At 34.1% G+C, this 21,481-nt stretch overlaps 1 protein-coding gene across 2 annotated transcripts in view; it reads left to right on the top strand.

Moving 5' to 3' along the window:
- The window catches only part of Ctns (lysosomal cystine transporter cystinosin), a 291,830-nt gene that overhangs the window by 254,509 nt on the left and 15,840 nt on the right, over positions 1 to 21,481 (top strand). For both annotated transcript variants that reach the window (XM_090406888.1, XM_090406887.1), the window contains one exon: positions 10,356 to 10,535. In XM_090406888.1, the coding sequence (XP_090263014.1) occupies positions 10,356 to 10,535 (180 nt within the window). The remainder of the gene's footprint in view (positions 1 to 10,355; positions 10,536 to 21,481) is intronic.

Genomic DNA, 21,481 nt, shown 5'->3' with positions numbered 1-21,481 from the left:
TTGTTGACTTCCAGTCTGACCAGAAACATCAGAGCAGATGTCAGTTGCTTATCATAATCATCATGTAACAGCTGCTGTACACAGCTGATCATGTATGGATAAAATGTAATAATTTTGCATAGGACTTTCAATACCATGGAATAAGGCATATCCAATTGTCACGCTACCCCATGGGCACTGCTACTACCAGCAACATTTTCATGTAATCGACAATCGCCTTGCCAACTTCTTCAGTTACCAATAGCGGCACTTTCTAAAGATCTTATTTTTTCAAACTTCTGAATCATCGATCTAACTGCGTTAGCTGACAGAGGACATTTACACACGTTCTAAACTCATGAAGAGCTGGTGATGCATTATACTCATTAAAGTAAAATAACTTTAACAAGTAATATGTGATAAGGTAAAGTGAGGCATGTGCTGAATGTGACTATCAATAGGAATGCATTTATAAAGTTTTCTTTTGAATTTATAGCTCTTATGATGCCATAAAAACAGGTATTCAACTAACTTCATTTTATGCAAATTTTCAGCTTCCTGGGCTATAACAATGCCATATTCTCCCTATTGGTGACTTTTAAAACTAAGATTTTTATTTTTTTTTTTTAGTGTGTAGAATCCTTCTTTCCATGTTTTGATTAGCCTCACTACCAAATTTGGTGACATTCCACTTGTTAGCTCAAGCTACATAAGGCTCTGAATAGGGGAAGCGTAATTAAGGCGTTGCTGTATATTCTCAATAGAGTGTATAGTAAAATATTTTGGCTATTTAGGCACAATTTTTAGTGAATACAGCAAGTTCAGTCTGGAAATAGACAACAACAAAGTTGGTATGGTGGAGAGCAAGCTGAATCAATTTATGTGGAATAAGAGAGAAATCAGTTAAAACACTATACTAGCAGTATACAAGACAGTGTTCAAAACTGGTTTAAGTTATGGATCTGAGAGTTGGGTTAGAAATAAAGCACTTGATCAAAGAAGACTAGAGACCATAGATTGAAAGAAATGAAGTGTGTGAACAGATGGCTTCAATGGCAAAATCATATTAAAAATGAAGGAAAGAACTTAACAGTATTAACATTCAGGATGTGTGAGCAGAGTTAATCTAAGATGCTATGATCACTTATGCAGAATGGGAGAGGAAAGGTTAACAAAACAGGTGTTTGATACCAAGATGATAGGAAAAAGACCTAAATGAAGACCAAGATCTAGGTGGCTTGATGGATTGGAGTGCTAGCAAGTAATTGAATAATTTTGTGGAAAATTGTTGATAGGCAATTAATAGTAATGTAAACTTAATCATGTACTGTCATAGTATCCTGTACACCCCCTTGAGTGTATATATATAAAAAAAAAATCTATGACGATGATCTTGTTTTAGGAAATCACCTGATGTAAAAAAAGTGATTGTGATGGATTCAGGCCAAATAGATGCTGTCAGGATCAAATCTTCACTTGATGACAAACAGTTGAGAAAGCATGGGAATATAAGAAAGATCTATATTTAAGTTTTGTCGATTTGGAAAAGGCATATGACAAGGTGCCAAGAGAGAAGCTATTCAATATGCTACAGTTTTATGGTGTCAATGGGGCATTATATCAAGCAATACGTAGTCTTTATTTTAGTTGTAAGTCAGCAGTTAGAATTGAAGGAAATACAGGAAGATGGTTTAATATTAAATCTGGTGTGAGACAAGGATGTAAATTATCCCCTCTGTTATTCATTATCTATATGGATCACATTATGAAGGAAAGGTGGTATTAAACATGATATCAAAATTGGAGATGTTGATGTCAGCTCTTTGCTTTATGCAGACAATGTCATACTTCTAAATAAATCCACTACAAGTCTGCAAGATTCCCTGACTAAATTGAATAACTGTTGTAATAGATATGGTATGAAGGTCAGCAATAAAAAGACAAAGACAATGAAAATAGGCAGAATCGTTGAAAATGTCAAGTGCGTTGTGAATGGAGAACCTGTGGAACAAGTAAAACATTTCAGCTACTTAGGCACGATTTTTAGTGAAGATGGTAAATTAAATATGGAAATAGACAACAGAATCAACAAAGCTGGTATGGTAGGAAGTCAATTGAATAAATTCATATGGAATAAGAGAGAAATTAGTCGGATCACTAAATTAGCTGTATACAAGACAGTGTTCAAACCAGTTTTAACTTATGGATTTGAGAGCTGGATCAGAAGTAAAACACTTGACCAAAGACTAGAGACCACAGATATGAGAGTCCTGAGAAAGATTAGAGGCATGAACAGACGGCATCAATGGCAATATCATATTAAAAATGAGGATATTAGGAAAGAACTTGACATTGTCAGCATCCCGGAATGCGTTAGCAGAGCTAATCTCAGGTGGTATGGTCACTTAAATTGAATTGGCAAGGAAAGATTAGCAAAACAAGTGTTCTCTGCCAGGTTGGTAGGAAAACGACCTAGAGGAAGACCAAGATATAGGTGCATTGATACTGTACAAGGTGCCTTAGACGATAGAAATGTAGGATCTGATAATGTTGGAGTCTTGACAAGTAACAGACTGATTTGGAGGAAAATTGTAGATAGGAAGTTAGTAATGATATAAATTTTTCATGTTGTACTATCATATCCTGTACACCCCTTGAAGGTACATGGCAGGAATTTGATGATGATGATTACCAATTTCAGTACTTTCCTGCCTATTCTTGTTCTGATACTTTTTCTTATCATGTCTAAGTTTTTTCAAAGGTTTTTCCACCTTTTCCAATTCTTTGGTAGATTTTCAAATAATTTCTTTTAATTGATTTCTAATGTCAACTTATCCTCAGATAAATTATCATCATCACTGCCGCAGTACTTTTGTTCATCAGAACAAACTCTCTCCTTGGTAGTAAGAACTATAGCTTTAGATACTGCCTTGTTACGATGAGTTTTATGCTCCATTCTTAAGAGTAGTAAAAACTAATAATATTTCTGTGTATAATGCTGTAGTATAATAATTGAACTAAAAAACTACAATAATATACTAAAAATACACAATTAAATCTAAGAAAACAGTTAATAAATTAACAAAATCACAGATCTTTTAACAGCATTTCTTTTACTTGATATCCTTGACACCCTATTTCTGTTATTCTATGTAAGAACTAACATTTCTTCATACATCAAAGTAGTAAGTGTTCATGAATATTCTTTTTACTTCTGGAAGTTAAGGCTATTTTGTTTCTTCTGTTAAATTCTCTGTCTTGTTAAAAAGGAAATAATGACTGATAAAACCTGATAATGTAGTACAAAGATAGATACACTTGAATGATGCGATATAAGAATGTGTCCCCAGAGTTCGAAGAATAAATAGAGTTGGAGTTAAATGGATGTGTAATCTTATTAAACAAGATATTCGTAAGAAAAGGACGATGTGGAATGAATACCGTGTGCATAAGGATGATGAACGTTATAAGCAGCAGGTTGGAATAGTTGTACGGAAAGCAAAGTCTGAGTATGAAAAGAACTGGCTCTGCTTGCTAAAGACAACCCACAAGAATTCTATCAATATGCTGCAAGTAAAAGAAAGAATGAATATGAAAGAATAACTCTTCTAAATCCTTATGGCGTGAGGGTTATAGATGCAGAAGAGGTTGTTCAGTTAATGAGTACCCATTTTGTTAAAAGTTATCAACCTAGTGTACGCAACATTGAGCTCACTGTTACCTCTTCACTAGATGAAGAAACACAGGTGTATGAGTTCGAGGTATTAGAGCTGTTGCACAAATTGAATAAGAATTCAGCAATAGGGACTGACAGGATATCAGCAAGTATGCTAAAAGAGTGTTCAGCTGAACTGGCCATTGCTTTGACTAGGCTGTTTAATATGAGTCTCAGAACAGGGAAGATTCTGCAGGAATGGAAAGAATGTATGGTAATTCCATTGCACAAGGATGGTGCAAAGATCGATGTATCCAACTATTGGCCGATGAGCAACTTGCTCACATTCTATAACAATGTTACCATTGTACTAGATAAGGGGAATGGATACACCATGATACTTTTGGATTTTGCTAAGGCTTTTAACAGAATACAGCATTGCAGACTGCTGTATGAATTGGAGAAAATGGGTCTGGGTTATAGAATATTAGCATGGATAAGAGGATGGCTGACTCACAGATATCAAAAAGTGGTATACGGGGGATGCAAGTCTGCAAGATTTAAGGTAATTAGTGGTGTACCACAAGGATCAGTGCTTGGTCCACTGTTATTCGATCTGTACATTAATGATATTGGGAAGGATTTGACAAGCAACATGCAGTTATTTGCTGATGATGCAAAGATAGGTAGGGTAATCAGGAATGCTGCTGATATGCAGTACTTGCAGAATGATTTGAATAGGCTGGAATTGTGGGCATGGAAAAATGGGTGTCAGTTCGTTGTCAGTAAATGTAATGTCATTCACTTTGGCATGATTAGATATCCAATATCATATTATATTGGTGGGATTATGCTAGAAGAAACTGAGGCTAGGGATCTTGGGGTGTTAATAGATAGGAAGTTGAAGTTCAGGGATCATGTGGCAAAGATTGCAAATACAACTTAAAAGATAATTGCAATGCTGAAATGATTGTTCACATGCAAAGATAAGGATGTTATTTTGCCTCTTTACAAGGCCTTGATAAGACCTCACTTGGACTATTGTGCACAGGTCTCATGGTTTCCATTATGATTCTGATATATTGGAGAGAGTACAAAGGAGTGTGTTAAAAATGATATCAGGATTGTGGAATACTGAGTATGAAGACAGATTGAGAATTTGTACGCTAGCAAACAGGAGAAAGAGGGGGAGATATGATTGAGACTCACAAACTTCTGAAAGGGTCATACAATATTTCAATTGATGAAATTTTTCAATTTATGGAGGGTGAAGGATGAGAGGGCATCCTTGGAAGCTGAGAATGAAGGCTGCTAAGAAGGGCGTGTGGAATAATTTTTCTCTCATAGGGTGGTGCATAATTGAAATGGATTGCCATTGGATGTTGTGAGTGCAAGCAGCGTGAATGAATTCAAGAATAAGTATGATAGCTGGTGTGTGTAGTATGTTGCCTCCCTCAATGAGTTTCTGACTCCCTGGAGGTCTGTCTCTTAATAATAATAATAATAATAATTTACTGGCACTCCTTAGTCCACTAACAGAGAGCAGATGGTGCTGAAAATTTTCTTGAATTTGTTTTGCAGTGCAGTTTGATGGATTATTTTGATGTATTTCTTGACTTATGTTTTTCTCACTGTGTTAAATTTAGTTAAGCTTAGTGCACAGCTATATTTGTTTTGTGTACAGTTTAAATTGAAAGAAAACATGCATGAATTACTAATTTACAGTTTATACTTCTGTATATATGTGCATGAAATCACTTTGTATAAAATTACTACAAATAATATTTCATTAATTAAATTCTTTATTTGCATATAATTGGAGTAATTTCTAACTTCAGCTGGAATAATAATTATGATAATATTTGTTTGTACTGAGTATCTTAATCCTAAGAACAAATCCAGTTGGCATTTTGGCATTAAAGAAGATGAATACAAAAACAGAAAAATCATTTACCATATTACTTATTTACATCAGCGTATCGGTCAAGGTACTGGAAGGTAGTTTCAAGTAGAGTTATGCAGGCAAACTCCAAAATGGGGCAGTGGATAATGAAACTTATTTTTGTCTATGGTCCCACAGAAAGTTTTAAGGAAGAAGTGCAGGAATTTTTTGATTCACTAGAGCATGCAGTTGACATAAAAAACCCTATTGTTATTTGAGTACTTGTTGGCAATCTAAACAGCAGAGTAGGAAGGGAATCCCACCAGGCATATAGAAGTGTTTTGGAAAAAAGGGCAAGGCAAATAATAATGGCATGTATCTGCTGGATTTCTGTTCAAAGGACATGGACTAGTTACTACACCATGTTCCAACATAAAAATGTGCACAAATTCACATGGAGAGAACATGAAATAAGTCTCATTGATATGTTATTGATTATAGTGATGTTTTCAAACTGGTTCAGGACATGAGTCTACAGAGGATTTGAAATTGGAAGTGATCACCATTTAGTTTTAAGTAGTATAAAATTGAATTTCATATTGAAAATAAAAGTGTAAGAAAGATTTAAAAAGAATTAAAGTTGAGCAATTTTTACAGGTGAACTGTAGCCTCAACTATATAAACATTGAAATAAGAATGAAACAGTTTGGAGGCCCAGTGACAAACTCTCTGAAGAAAACATTGATTCAGCTTGGGAGGCATGTGGGGAAGTTATCTGCAAGGATAGAAAAACAGGACCACCATGGTAGACACAAGAAGTTAAAGTAACAATCCTGGAAAAGAAGAAAGCATACTGAAACTTTTCAGCAAGTAAGTCGGCAGATGCCCTAAAAGAATACACAGAAAAAAAATGTAAGAGAGCTAAGGTATGTATGAAAGTGGCTAAAAATTCATGGAAGACTTGGATAAGAATATAGAAGGTAAATATCAGGAAGGTGGCAAAATGTTCTGGAGGTTATTGAAAAAGCTTAGAAATGGAGAAAAGAGTAGTGTAAAAGGAATCAAAAATGATAAAGGTGACATAAAAACTAGAGTAACTACTTTGAAAGACTGTTAAATGAAACAAGAAATGACAGAACTGTAGTCGAAAAATTTCAAGAAATACAAACAGGAGTACATTTCAATATTTGAAGAAGAAAAAGCTGTTAAAAATTCGAAATGTGGAATGGCACCTGGAGTAGAAGATATTTGACCAGAAATGCTCAAACATGGAGGTATAAAAGTTTTGCAGTGGTTACACTGCTAAATTCAGAGGGCCTGATCAGAAAGTTGAATTTTAGATGATTGCTGTAGAGCTCACATAGTACTCATCTATAAATAAAAGGGAATAAAGCTGAATGTGGGAATTTCTATACTACGTGTTCTAGGTTAAGTTTATGCAAGCATACTTGAAAAGATGTTTTGAAAAATTATGGAACAGAAACTGGGAAAAGAACAAGCTGGATTTAGGTCAAATACACTGCAGTTGTATTGGATAGGAACATTGTACAGGGCAATACATAATCTATATTTAAGTTGTAAGTCAGTAATTAGAATTGAAGGAAATACAGGAAAATGGTTTGATTTGAAATCAGGTGTAAGACAAGGATGCACATTATCTGTACTCTTATTCATCATCTACATGGATCACATTATGAAAGAAAGTGGCATTTAAACTTGATATTGGAATTGAAGATATCAAACTTAGTTTTTACTTTATGCAGATGATGTATTCCAAACACATCCATTGCTAGTCTCCAGGATTCTCTCACTAATTTGAATGACTGCTGTAACAAATTTGGCATGTAAATCAGCAATACAAAGACCAAAACTATTAAAATTAGCAGAAACATAGAAAACTTTAGCTGCATTTTCAGCAGAGAGCCCATAGAACAAGTAAAATATTTCAACTATTTAAGCATAATTTTTTTGTGAAGATAACTAATTAAATCTAGAAATGGACAACAGGATAAGCAAAGCTGGTATGGTGGGGAGCCAATTGAATAAATTTATATGGAATAAGAGAGAAATTAGCTAAACCACCAGTGTACAAGACAATGTTCAAACCAGTTTTTAAGTTATGGATCTGAAAGTTGGGGTAGAAATAAAGCACTTGATCAGAGATTAGAGACCACAGATATGGAGTGTTCTTAGAAAAATTACTGTCCTGAACAGATGGCATCAATGGCAGAATCATTAAAAATGAAGACATTAAAAAGAAACTTGACATTGCTTCAAGAAGGTGCGAGTAGGGCTAATCTAAGATGGTATAGTCACTTAAACAGAATTGGAAAGGAAAGATTAGCAAAAAAAGAAAAGGAAGGAAACCTGTTTTGCTAACCTTTTATTATTTGCAATAATAAAAGGTTAGCAAAACAGGTTTGATGGAAAGAAAAAGACCTAGAGGAAGACAAGTCTAGGTGAATTGCTTCAATCAGAAGTGCCGTGCCTTAGAAGAACGAAATGCTAGATGCAACAATATTGGAGTGCTGACAAATAAAAGACTAATTTGGAGGAAAATTGTTGATAGGAGATTAGTAATAGTGTAAACTTAATCATTTAGCACTGTCATAGTAGTCTGAACCAGTGGCGGCCGGTGAAAATTTTAAGTGCTGCATATACAAAATAAAAATTAAAAAAAAAAAAAAAAAATTATTTTTTTCCTAATCAGTAACCAATTTATTAATAAATAAACTTACATATTAAAAATATTTCACCCTCACCACGAACAAACACCAATAATAAAAGTTTCGTATCTCACAAAAATAACAGCAAGCACACGATACACTGCCCAGACGAGCAGTGTCGGGAATGACTTGTAATGTGCAATCACAAGGGCAAATGAATATCGGCAAGATGGCTGCATTTCGCCAAACGTGATAATTCTGACACTGTGTTAGATCGCAGTGTATTTGTTTCATGTAACGATAATTTAAAAATATAATTCTTTTAATATTTTCAACAGTGACACTCGTCATAATTCAGCCTTGTATCTATAATAAATAAATAAATATATGTTATTTTAACAAAGTAAATAAGATTTGCAAAAAATAGTTCACCCTCACCATGAACATGCACCAAAAATAAAAGTTTCGTATCTCACAGAACAGTCTGAACACCCCCTTGAGGATACATATCAGGAAATTGATGATGTTTCTTTGTATTGAGTATCTTAATCCTAAGGACAAATCTACTTAACATTTTGGCATTAAAGAAGATGAATACCCAAAAAGAAAAATCATTCACCATATCTATTTACGTCAATAAAGGTATTGGAGAAGTTGGTAAAAGGCAAAATTTAGGAATGAGTGTACAGAAAAATGATACTTTATAGAGACAGCATAGTTTTTGGAAAAAATAAGTCTTACACAAGTAATTTGCTTGCTTGTTATAATAAAGTGACAATTGAATTGGATAAAGGTTTTAGGCACAGTGATACTGCTATACTTGCAAAGGCATTTGACAGTATACCACATGGAATGCTGTTATATAAATTGGAGCCAATAAGGTTCAGGCCGTTGATACGAATAAGGTATTTTTAATTGCACTTGTGACATGATACTGTGAATACTTGTTTCTAATAATGAATAAGAAGGTAGTTGATATTGAAGAGTAGTATATGGATGAAATGAAGACAGTTAATTAGTAGCATACCATAGGGCTCTTTACTTGGACTGCTGCTGTTTAATTTGTATATCAGTGATATAGGTAATAATAATGATTTAAGGGAAAATATTTTATTGATTACTGATGACCCAAAACTTGAAATAGTGATACTGCAGGATTACTTAAATAGGTTGAAAATATTGGCAAAGGATAATAACCGCCATTTTAATATAAGTGTAAGGTAAATGCATGCCACTTGAAATTCCTTCACAAGTCCATGGAGTTCTGATTTTTCTATCTTTGTAGACAACATCACCACAATGCCTCTTTAGCTGAATCAATTAGTATTCTCTTCAGAGTCTGTCACTGGGTAAGGTTTGGTTATTGTTTGCAACACCTGTCCTCGCTCCTTCCACCAAGCAAAAAAAACTCCCTACTGTCAACCCTATATCTACTTCTCAACAGTTTAAAAGTTTCGATCATATCACCTCTCTTTCTATCTACCAAACTCTGCAGTCCAGTCCACATTCCTTCATCCTATCTTCATAGCTAACATTGTATAGTAATGATATCATCTTTATTATCTGCCTCTGTATCCTTTGCATAGTTAATTTATCACCCTTCAAATTCTGGAGAGCAAATTTGAGAACAAAAGATTACAAACTGCTCAACTGCATTGTTAGAACTAGTCTGCAGGAAATTGAAGTTTAGAGGACTTATTGCAGTGATAGCCAAAACAGCTCATCAGGTTACTTGGATGTTGAAGAACACATGTATAAGTTATTAAAAGGATTTTATAGGATTGAAACAACTTTTTTTCAGTACATGGTAGGAAGTGAGCAAACAAGATATCACCGCAGGAAATTATGTAAGTGTGAGACTAGATTTTTGTCAGGAGGGTGGTAAATGGTTGGATTGAATTGCCAGAAGTGGTTGTGAGTACTTTGTTGGCTGAATTAGATTTCAAGGAAAGGTGTGTGAATAATGGTTAATACTGGCCTCTCACAGAAAGTCTTCAAATGTATAAAAATGTCCAAAAAATAATAATACTAATAATCCCCACATGAAATTAACTACCAGTGATTATTTTTACTGATTTGATTTGTTTCATTAAGTTTCAAAAAAAAATTTTTTAAAAATGAAAGGATAGTTTACTACACATTTGAATATAATTATGTATCTGATTTTTTGCAGCGTGGAAATCAAATGGTCTCTCATCCAGTAATATTTGTGTTGAGCCTTTCGTGGTCTGCAGCTGGAATATTTTTAGTCCTCATTGTCATAGGTGTGATTGATTCAACACCTTGGCTCACATTTTTATATTTTTTTTCATATGTAAAGCTAGGGGTTACTCTCACTAAATATATTCCTCAGGTAAAAATTGATCAATCCCAATCATTCTTTCTGTTTCATTTTATGAAATTAAATTTCTTGTATGGACAGTGCAGGAAGGATTATGCAAAAACATTGTTATTTGAAAATAATGCATTTTTATTTATGCTGCTTTTATAATATGTAATCTTAATTGATTACATATGTATAATTACAATATGTAATTGATTGATTTTCTCTTGTTAGATATACAGGGTGCCCCAAAAGTCCTTGTGCATTTTAAACTTTAATAATGTAAGATGTATAAATATTACAAGCTTATGGTAAACAACATTTGAAAGCTTAATTATCAAAGTTCTTTATGCAGTGCGGGTTTATTCTTTGAATTTGACATCACCATCATGTGCGATACATTATTGAAACAATTTTCAAACTCTGTGAAAACATTCACAGCTTCTGGTCAGTGACTGAATGGATAGCATTTGTAATTCTAACCCTAAGATCATCCAAAGAACAAGTTTCTGGTGCAGACAACTGTACTGATATGACCCCAAAATAAAAATTATGAAAAAGAAAAAAAATCCAGTTGCATTACATCAAAGGATCGAGGTGGCCAAGAAGGACCTCTTCTACCGATCCAGTTATCTGAGAAAGTGTCATTCAGAAACTGCTGCACAAGCAAAGCATACTGGTAGGCTGCTTCGTCTTTCTGAAAGATGTGTTATTTAAAAGATTTAACCTCTCTGAATTCAGGAATAAATAATGTCTGCAGCATTGCAAACCAATGATTTTTTTTTTTATGTGGTTCCTATCCAAAAAAAGGTTATTAGTTAAACCTATAGTACTTTTGTACTGTGAATGAATTAAGGAATTTTTTTTTTCCATTTTCATAAATTTTAAATATTTGTTTTGTAATTTTTTTATTTTTTACGTAGTCCATAAACCCTGCTCTAAAGAGACAACCATTATGTTTTGCCCACACCGTCAATCTATTTAAATCATTTTGATATTTCTACATGACCTTTATTAATTATTACCCTCTCCAGTTTCTTCATCATCAGCAAAAAAAAAAAAAAAAAACTTTTTCAAGCATTCAGACCTCCAGTAAGCAGGGCAGTGGTCTCACACCAGGCAATGAAATTAATCTCACACCTAAAAATCGTTGACTCTTCATAAAAGAAAAAAAAAAAAGTTAACTTCATTACAGAAAGGACTGAAAATGCAAGACTAAGGACACACCAAAAAAAAAAAAAAAAAATCAAAATTTGCAAACTAATGCTTCATTAAGCTTTTGAATGATGTTTACTGTAAGTTTGCAACATTTATACATCTTATGTTATAAGTTAGTTTAAACCTATACCAGGACTTTTGGGACACCCTATATAGTTTTGTAGATGGTCAACTAATTTGTGCATTTTTACTGCCTTCTGTTTGATATTTATGACTGTTAAAAAAAGCATTTAAAATATTTGATATGTACTTTATTAATATAATTAGTTTTTATTTGTTTTTTTTCTTCTTTCTTTTATAAGACTTAACCTTGTATAGCAAAAAACAGTAATAGCTTTATATTTTACAAATGATACTACTGCTTTAATTTTAATTATTATTCTTATTTTTAAACATATAAAGTCTGAGGGCTCATCATGGGAGACCCACACTAACTATTATTCACACAATTACCTTTATAGGTACCAGGGGTGAATGCTGGTCTTGAAATTCACACTCTTGTTATCGTTCAGGGAGTGAGAGGTGTGATTGAAGTATGATTAGCGGAATAATGAATTACTGACCATTTAAAACTATATACAGGTAACCCTCGTATAACGTGGTACTTATACAACGTGGTTTCAATATTAGACGGTCTACAAACTGTAGTAACCCTTTATTTTTCAATGCGTGACTTAAAAATCAAATTTTATTTTTGTTAAATTTGCGTCTGCCCATATCATGCATGTAGTTATAAGTAGCGAATTTATATTAGGGGGAATACCCCTTAGCACGCATGTACTTCAATTGTTTACTGTATAAGGTATTTATTGTTGAAAATTGTCTTTGTTTTATGCCAGGAAAGCGCATTAAAAATCATAAGTGTGTTAATCTCAAGCTGAGCAGGTTATTTTTTGGTGAGTTACATACAATATGTAATGCATTTTTTTATGTAAAAAAAATATTTTTATAGTAATGGTCATTTAGAGTGCTTTTGCGATATGGTTGAAAACGAAATTAGTGAATTAACTGATGGAGAAATAGATTTAAATAGGAGGAACTGGTACAATTAATAGATGACGTTGAAAAAAACGGCGGGGAAAGTTCTGCTGAAGATTCTGATTGTGATGAATCCATTAAAGAATTCAGTTTAAAGAAATTAGCAGAAGGATTGGACTTGACAAGAAAGTTATTTTATGAATAATGATCTCCCAATGGAGTGCTCCGGAAAATTCACGAGACAATTGGATATTTGTTTAGCTTTGTATTATGAACTTAATAAAAAAAAATTGCAGCATAGTGGTAAGCAAGATCTTATTACTGACTTCTTGATAACTAAACCAACTTAAGTATGCAATGAGAATTATACAAATGATGTCCAAGAGATTTCAAGTGATGACGACATCCAGCCACTCGTAAATAAAGAATATCTACGAAATGTTAGTTTTGAAGAGAGTGATGACGATTAAAATATACACTTTATTTTATTTTGCCTTAAACATTTATGTATTATGTGCAATGAAGTTTACTTACTTTTTATAATTTTATACTATGTATTTGTTTCATAGTTTATTTGTTTTCTTAACTTACATGAATTACCTGAATTAAATAAAAAATTTTTTTGTTGGATATATCATTGTTTATATAATCTTAAAAAAAAAACGATTTCGGAACCTAACCCTACTTTTTCTATGTGATGTAAGTTTTATATAACGTGGCATTTTTTGTGGGACCTAACATCTGCGTTATACGAGGGTTACCTGTAATTAGAAATTTATGTACATTTATTTTACAAATGATATTTTATCTTTTTTCAATTTAGCTACTTGAATACAAATTCTACCCTACAGTTCTTCTTTATGAACTGGTCAATAACATCATAAAAAGTTGGTTGTAACTTAATTTTTCCAAGCAACACGCACACTTGTAAAGGCTGGCTGAAGCTCACTGGCTAGAGCTACTTTAACTGTGTATGGCCTTGTGTTTAAGACGACATGAAGGGAGTGGAAATGGTTATGCGTGCACATGAAATCACAGTGCCGCAGTGAGGACCTGGAAGCGCCTACAACTAAGCAAGCCAAGGTAGCTTTGACTAGATGAGCAAGCATTGGCCTTCGATACACAACACAAAGTTCAATTATTGCCACGCAAGCTTAAGACGTCTTCTGTCTACAAAAATAAAAGCCTAAATGGAATGCTTATAAATGCATGCATTTATTAACAAATAAATATTACTTCTTTCTCAATTAATGAGCTTGCTCAGCAAGCATGGAGAATTCGCCACTAATAGGTGCTCCTTAATATGATCCACTGACAGGGCACTTGTGATTGACTCTGGCATTCCATTCAAATTATTCACCACTCTTCAAGCAAAAAAAAAAAAAAAAAAAATCTAGTTCCATAATCCATATAAAGAGACAAATCTTCTACAAGTCAGATAGGTTGTTCCTGGAATCAACAGAAGCCTTAAAACATATTCCAAACCTAAACAAGTATGGCTGTATAAATCTACCAAAGATTTGGGAGACAGTCATCCTAAGACCAAATTAATATTTATTACTTTTATTTTATTTTTTAAATTTTTTTTTTTTTTTTTTTTTTTTTTTTTTTTTTTTTTTTTTTTACCTAGATGCCATATTAGGATTCTAGTCTTGTGTTGCATGCTGCAATTACTTATACTAGCCCCACTGTTACACCGGATTGTGATTGTCTTGCTTTTGTAACAAACTTTGTGTTGTGTGCTCTGAAGATGCTGGATATAATACCAGCGAAATATTAGCTTATAAGTTAATAAATAGTTATTTTCTTATCCATCTGTGTTCATATCATACCATGAAATCTATTACAAAAAGAGACAAATCAAGCTGATTTTTCCACTTCTGTCCACCATCACTCTCCCAAATTTTCTAGCCACATCAGTTTCCTGTATTTTAGTTCTGTCAATGGAATACAAAGCTTTTGCACTTTTCATTCCTAAGCAGATAACCTTACACTTCACCACCTTTAACTGACAACCATTATGTTTTGCCTACACTGTCAATCTATTTAAATCATTTTGATATTTCTATATGACCTTTATTAATTATTACCCTCTCCAGTTTCTGCATCGTCATCAGCAAAAAAAAAAAAAAAAAAAATCTGGATGTCACCTCTTGTCCTCACTCAGTATTCTATAATTAAATAGCTGTGCCCAAGTACAAAAGCCATGTGGCACACCTACATTCTTCTGGATTCTACTTTGCCATGTAGTACTCTTCGATGTGTCTTTCTCTCTCTCTCTCTCTCTCTCTCTGTAATCCTCTTCTGCTTGTCACCACTTTTATATCCATTCCCATTTGTTTCATTTATGTAACATAATTCAATTTCTTATACAGTATCTTGTCAAATGCCTTTGCAAAGTCCAACAGTATCATCTTATAGCCATTTCTTTTCTGTCTTCTATCATAGAGAATCCTATTCCTTTCTCTTCAGTCCTGAGTTCTGTCTTTTGCCACCTTTACTAATCACTCCTGAGATACTGATTGTTCTATAGTTTCTCTACCTTTGTCTTGCAGTGTTATTTAGGTAAGAGAATTATTTTGTGTTCGTTGTAGTTGCTTTGAACTTTCTCAGAGCTGAGTCGTCAGTTTCCTAATAATGTACCTTGAAGTGGAGAGTACAGGCTGCTATATGACTAATCTTCTATTAACAGTTTTCCCTTCAAATTAGTTATTACTTGTCAGCTCTCCAATATTGTTGCATCTAACATTTCAGTCTTCTGGGTACTTCTGAATGAATCAATCAATCTAGATTTTTTTACATCAAATGCCTGTTTTTCTCTCCTATTCTATATAAGTTGGTCATACAACCTCGGATGAGCCCTATTCACACATTTTTGAATGCTAACAATGTCAGGTTCCTTCCTAATATCTTCATTTTTTATTCTACATTCTTAATATGATTCTACACTAATGCCATCGGTTCACCCCTATAATTTTTTTTTAGAACTCATATCTGTGGTTTCAAATCTTTTGATCTGTGTGCTTTATTTCTAATCCAACTCTGAGATATATAGCTTAAACCTAGTTTGAACACTGCTGGTATATTGCTAGTTTAGTGTTTGGCTAATTTCTTTCTTATTCCATAGAAATTCATTAAACTAGCTCCTCACCATATCAACTTTCCTTATATAATCTATTAGCCATCTACACTAAAAACTGTGCCTAAATAGCTGAAATATTTCACTTGTTCTATAGGTTTTCCATTGAGAATCCAATTGAAGTTTTCTGTGTTCTTGCCTATTTTCATTGTTTTGGTTTTTTATTGCTGATTTTCATGCCCAATTTGTTACAGATGTCATTCATCATTCACATGATTTAGTATAAATCATGTCAGATTTAATGCTGCTTTCTTTCATAATGCAATCTATATAGATGATGAATAAGAACAGAGATAGTGTGTAACCTTGTCTTACACCTGATTTAACATCAAATCATCTTTCTGTATTTCCTTTAATTCTAACTGCTAACTTACACCTTAAATATGGACTATGCATTGCGCTATATATCTTGCATTTATCCCATATTATTGTACTGTTTTGAAAAGGATTTCTCTGGGCACCTTGGTGTATGCCTTTTTGAGATCTACAAAATATAAGTACAGATCTTTGTTATATTCTCACTATTTCTCAACTACTCTTTGTTGAAAAAATTTGATCTTGACAGCCTCTATTTGGCCTGAACCCAGTTTGTTCTTCTCCAAGTTTCTCTTCCATAATTTTTCTTATCCTCTTCATAAGCATGGTTGCATAAATCTTACCTGGGATATTTAGTAGAGAGGTTTAGCATATTACAAATGATTTCAGATGAAAACCCCAGAATCATCCTTGGAATACAATGAAGCACACAACAAATGCATAATAACCATCCACAAATTGAAATCTGACTTTGAAATGGCTACCTGCAGAAAAATCTCTTATAGTAGAGATGTATGTGATTGTAAGTTGATATTTGAGATTAGGTCAGAATAAGAAATTGGGTCCGAATGCTTTTAAGTGAAGATGTATAAACTTTATATAAACACAAAGATGCACATGAATTGAATTATGCATATCTTCACTTAAAAACATTCAGACTTGACATCTTATTCTGATCTAATCTTAAATATAGACCTTATCAACCACAATCCATCTCAGCTATACCAAGTACACTCTATATTAGTTTGGCCACAGGTGAGACTTATGCCTTTGTACAATCTGATATTTTATGTGAGAGAATGCCAAAATCTGCCATTTTTCAATTTCTCTAGTTTAAGATTTCTTTGCTCCATTCAGAGTGACCATTGCAAAGGATATTGTGGAATTATTGAAGGTGCACTTCACCATCTGTATCATACTTCTGTAAATGATTCTGTGCAATATGTAGAAGGGAGGCAAGTATTAGGAGAGTCGGAAATGAAAGTATCAGGTGTTGATACGCCTCTGGGTTAAATGTTAATAAGGATGTGGGAATGGATGGCATATCACCATGTATTTTTAAGGATTGTGCACAACAGTTAGCTATATCCTTAACCTGGTTATTTAATGAAAGTTTTGCTGTGGATAAGGTTTCTAAGGAGAAGTTTCCAATTATAGACCACTTTGAAGGTATCTGTGACATAACTATAAACAACAAACTGCAAAAATGGAAAAAGAAAATGCTGGTAGTTTACCATTCTTGGACATCCTTCTTACTTGCACAGCCTCCAGTACTTATTATTATTATTATGTGACACCTCCAGGGAGTCCAAAGACTCATCGAGGGAGAGTGTGCCAACAGCAGCGAACGATTGAACCCCTTCCAACTACTAACCGCGCTGAAACTTGTTTAACTTTTTGTGAGCCATTAGTAGCAAAGGCTTTACCAATCGACCAACCTTTGCTGGCAATGTTTATTGCAAAGCTACCTTTACTGGCAGATACATTCATCAAAGTCTGCTCATCACATTTCTCGAAAAATTGGTGTAATCAAATCTTTAATTAATAGAGCACATAATGTATGCTCCTCTCTCTCATGCTTATAACAAGAACTTCTCGCTATCAAAACTTTAATGGAATTAAATGGTTACAACCCTCATCAAATCCAGCATATAATTGCTCCTATGTTCCAACACCTAAGGATTCAACAGAACACTGAAGGATTCCAATCCCTTGTATCTCTGAACCTATTGATAGAATTTTGAAGAAGTATTACCTTATTCCCACATATTTTCCTATCCACAAAATTTCTGGTCTGTTATCTACAAAAAACAAACTTTCACCTCTATTATTAGCTGGTATTTACCAGATACTTTCTGAATGTAATTTCACATACTTTGGGCAGACAGGCCATTCTGTTGAAAAAAGAATTAATGAACATCAGTATTACACTGAACACATGAAACCTCAGAAGTATTGTCTAGCACAGCATAGTATTGACACTAAACACAGTATTTGGTGGGATGAAGCTCATCTTCTCCATAGCCTTTTCAAAGAAAGTTGCAAAGCCCTTTTACATCAGCCTAACATGAATCGGAATCATTGTCTCTCTCTCTCCCAAAAGTTTGAGAGATTTTCATTTTATGTAAACATCAAAAATAGTTTTAATATTATTTATTAATATACATTAATTTCTAGCTTGCAGCAACCATTTCTCATTGGTAAACCAATTGTTGTATGTACCTTGTATTCCTGTTCTTTGATTTTCTTTCTACATACTGATGATGTTCTGTTATTTTTTTACAAAATTAACTTTAATGAAAATACAAATATATTTGTATTTTCATTAAAGTTAATTACTGTGGTTATCATGTAATTTGTTGTTTATAGTTGTACAACAGAGTGATAGAAAGATTGATTTGGAATAGATTACAGGAGTGGGTTGATGGATGTAGGATTCTTTATGATGGTCAGCATGGATTTGTAAAGAGTGGATCTTGTTTTAGCATTTACTTGCATTTTATGATAAGGTAACAAATATGTTAGGTAAAGGAGAATCATAAATTAAAGATGCCAAGAAATTATATTCTTGGTTTCATCCTTTATTCAAGTGTAAGCAAACAAAGTTTGCACGAGAAGTCACTTCACGACTGGGTTACTTTTATGTAGAGGCTCATGACTTCCCATAATGCTATGCATTATGGGAAAGGCCACTGCCCAGACCAGTTTCGACCTTTTTTGAGATCTCATCAGTAGGAGCCAGACCCAAAAGTGATATCAAGGTTGAAGTAATGCAGAAGTCATATTTGCATATACAAGTAGCTGAAAGGTGTCACACCTTATTACTAAAATACTCTGGATTAGAAATTACTCTAATTCCTTAACCTTGGTATTACTTCTGGGTCTGGCTTCCATTGATGAGACCTCAATAAAGGTTGAAACTGGTTTGGGTAGTGGCATTTCCATAATGCATAGCATTATACATGTCTGTAAGGATATTTGCATTATGGGATACTAAGGCAATTGATGTGAACTCATGAGCATCTATATGCAAGTAACTCAGTCGTGAAGTGACTTCACATGCAAACACTTGGATAAAGGATGAAACTGAAAATATAATTTCTTGGCATCTTTAATTTATAGTATACCAAGTGAAAAACCTTTCAACATCTATCTCTAAACAAGAGTATTTTAGCAATAAGGTGTGACATCTTGTTACTAAACCTTTGCCTTAGCAGTTCTCAACCTTATCCTTTGACACTACAGTAGCACAATATGGGATGATCTACTGGACTTCTACTATTGCTTTCATTCTTGTGACTTAATCACCTTCTGTGATGAGGTGCAGACATTATTCTTGCTGGAATAATGTCTGCACCTTCCTTTCCATTTCCATTCAATATTCTTGCACACAGAGCCATGAATTAAGAACATACACATGCAAAAGAAGTTCAAGAAAAAAAATTCAGCATATTCATTCAGCTTCACTAAAGCATGCAGCAGATGCAAAATAACCATTAACAAATTCAAATGACTTTAAAAATTCTACGAATAAAGAATAATTTATGTGAGTTAATTCCGTTATTATATTAGTAAGTAATGACTTTAAAAATGTTGTGCAGGAAACTTCTGTGCAATGTGGCAGTCCTTTTGTTTGATGCTGTCCATTAAGCACAACCTTTCATTTATGTTTCTACCTTCCTCTCCTTCTCATTCAGATGGATGGTACTGCTGTAGCAATATCTTAAAAAAAAAAAAAAAAACCTGATCCTTGAATTATCCTTCTCCTCAACTGCTACATAGTGATCAAGGAATATCATCTTCTGCCATACCAGAGTGCACTCTTGGCAGAAAGCTGTCTGAAGAATCTTATATTCTTATATTGGGTGAAAGAATTAATAATTGTGGTGGGTACGAATGAATTGAAAGGTGATAAATTTTTTATGAGAGAGGACTTGAAAGTATTGTTAAAGGTAGCGAAAGAAAGGAGTGACAGAGTTAGAATGGTTAGTCTGTTGCCGCGGTATGACAGAGAGGAGTTTAGAAGGAGGGCCATAATCGCAAATGACATTATGCGCAGGTTATGCAGACGATGTGGTGTGGAATTCGTGGATGTGTGGAATGAGTTTGAAGGGCAAAAGGACTTATACAAGATGGATGGCCTGCATTTAAATGGACTTGGTGTGCGGAGACTGGAAAGAGTGTTGCTGAATGAAGTGAAAATGGATGTGCAAAACCAGAGAAATTAGAACTACCAAGGAGGGGGGGGGGGAATGGATATGCAGACATCAGTGAGACAGATGAGTGTAAGAATGTATATAATGTACCCGAGCCAGCACTAAGGACAAAAAATGGGTATGGGTCATTTAGAATAACGCATCAATATGGGGGTGGGACTAAGGGATCACTGCATTTCATGTAGTGATCGGTGCCATGGCTGACGGAAGATGATATAGTTAGTGGGATAGAATGTGTAGGTTATAGTGTGTTTAGGAGGGACAGAGAGAATAAAATGGAGAGAGGGGTATTATTGATGATAGCTGATGAACTGCAGCCAAGCAGAATTGAAGTTGTATCGCAGGATAGTGAAAGGAGCTCATTTGAGGCTATTTGGTGTGAGATTGAGACTGGCAGAATAAAATATACAGTTGGGTGCTGCTATAGACCAGGTGATGGAATAGATGGTGGAGATAGTATGCATAGGGAAATTGATGAAATGAGTGGAAGGAGGGTAATTATTATGGGGGATTTCAACTATGGTAACATTGATTGGAAGGAGGAGAGGACACATATGAGGAAGGAAAAGGATTTTATTCAATTATTAAGGGATAACTATCTGAGACAGCATGTAATTAAAAATACTAGGGGTGTGAGAGTGCTTGACCTGGTAATAGCATCTGAGAATTTGACTGTAATGAATATTGACCATGTTGCCACCTATTGGTGAGAGTGATCATAAGGTCTTGACCTGGAAGGTGGCTAAAGGTGTGGAATTTTCGAGTAGGACAGGGTATATGTGGAATTACCATGCTGGCAAGTATGACAAGCTTAGGAGATTGCTTGGATCGGTGCCATGGCATGTACAACTGCAAGGGCTGGATGTCGATAGAGCATGGGAAGTGGTCAAGGAGCATTTACAGGAGGTTATGGCTGATTGTATACCTAGGGTCCGAATAGTAAAACAAGTAGGGGTTAAATGCATGAATAACACCATTAAGCTTGAGCTGCAAAAAAAGAAACAACTGTGGAGGGAATTTAAAGAAAGGGGTGACCTGCAGGCACACGAACGGTATAAAGTGCAGGCCAGAAAGGTAACGAGTGTGGTAAAAAAAAGCAAAAGCGGATT

The sequence above is a fragment of the Typopeltis vanoorti genome, chromosome 17 (assembly GCF_054136105.1).
Source record: "Typopeltis vanoorti isolate ZY-2024b chromosome 17, IOZ_Tvanoo_1.0, whole genome shotgun sequence".
Taxonomy (NCBI): Eukaryota; Metazoa; Arthropoda; class Arachnida; order Uropygi; family Thelyphonidae; genus Typopeltis; species Typopeltis vanoorti.
This window is presented reverse-complemented; position numbering and strand designations above follow the sequence as displayed.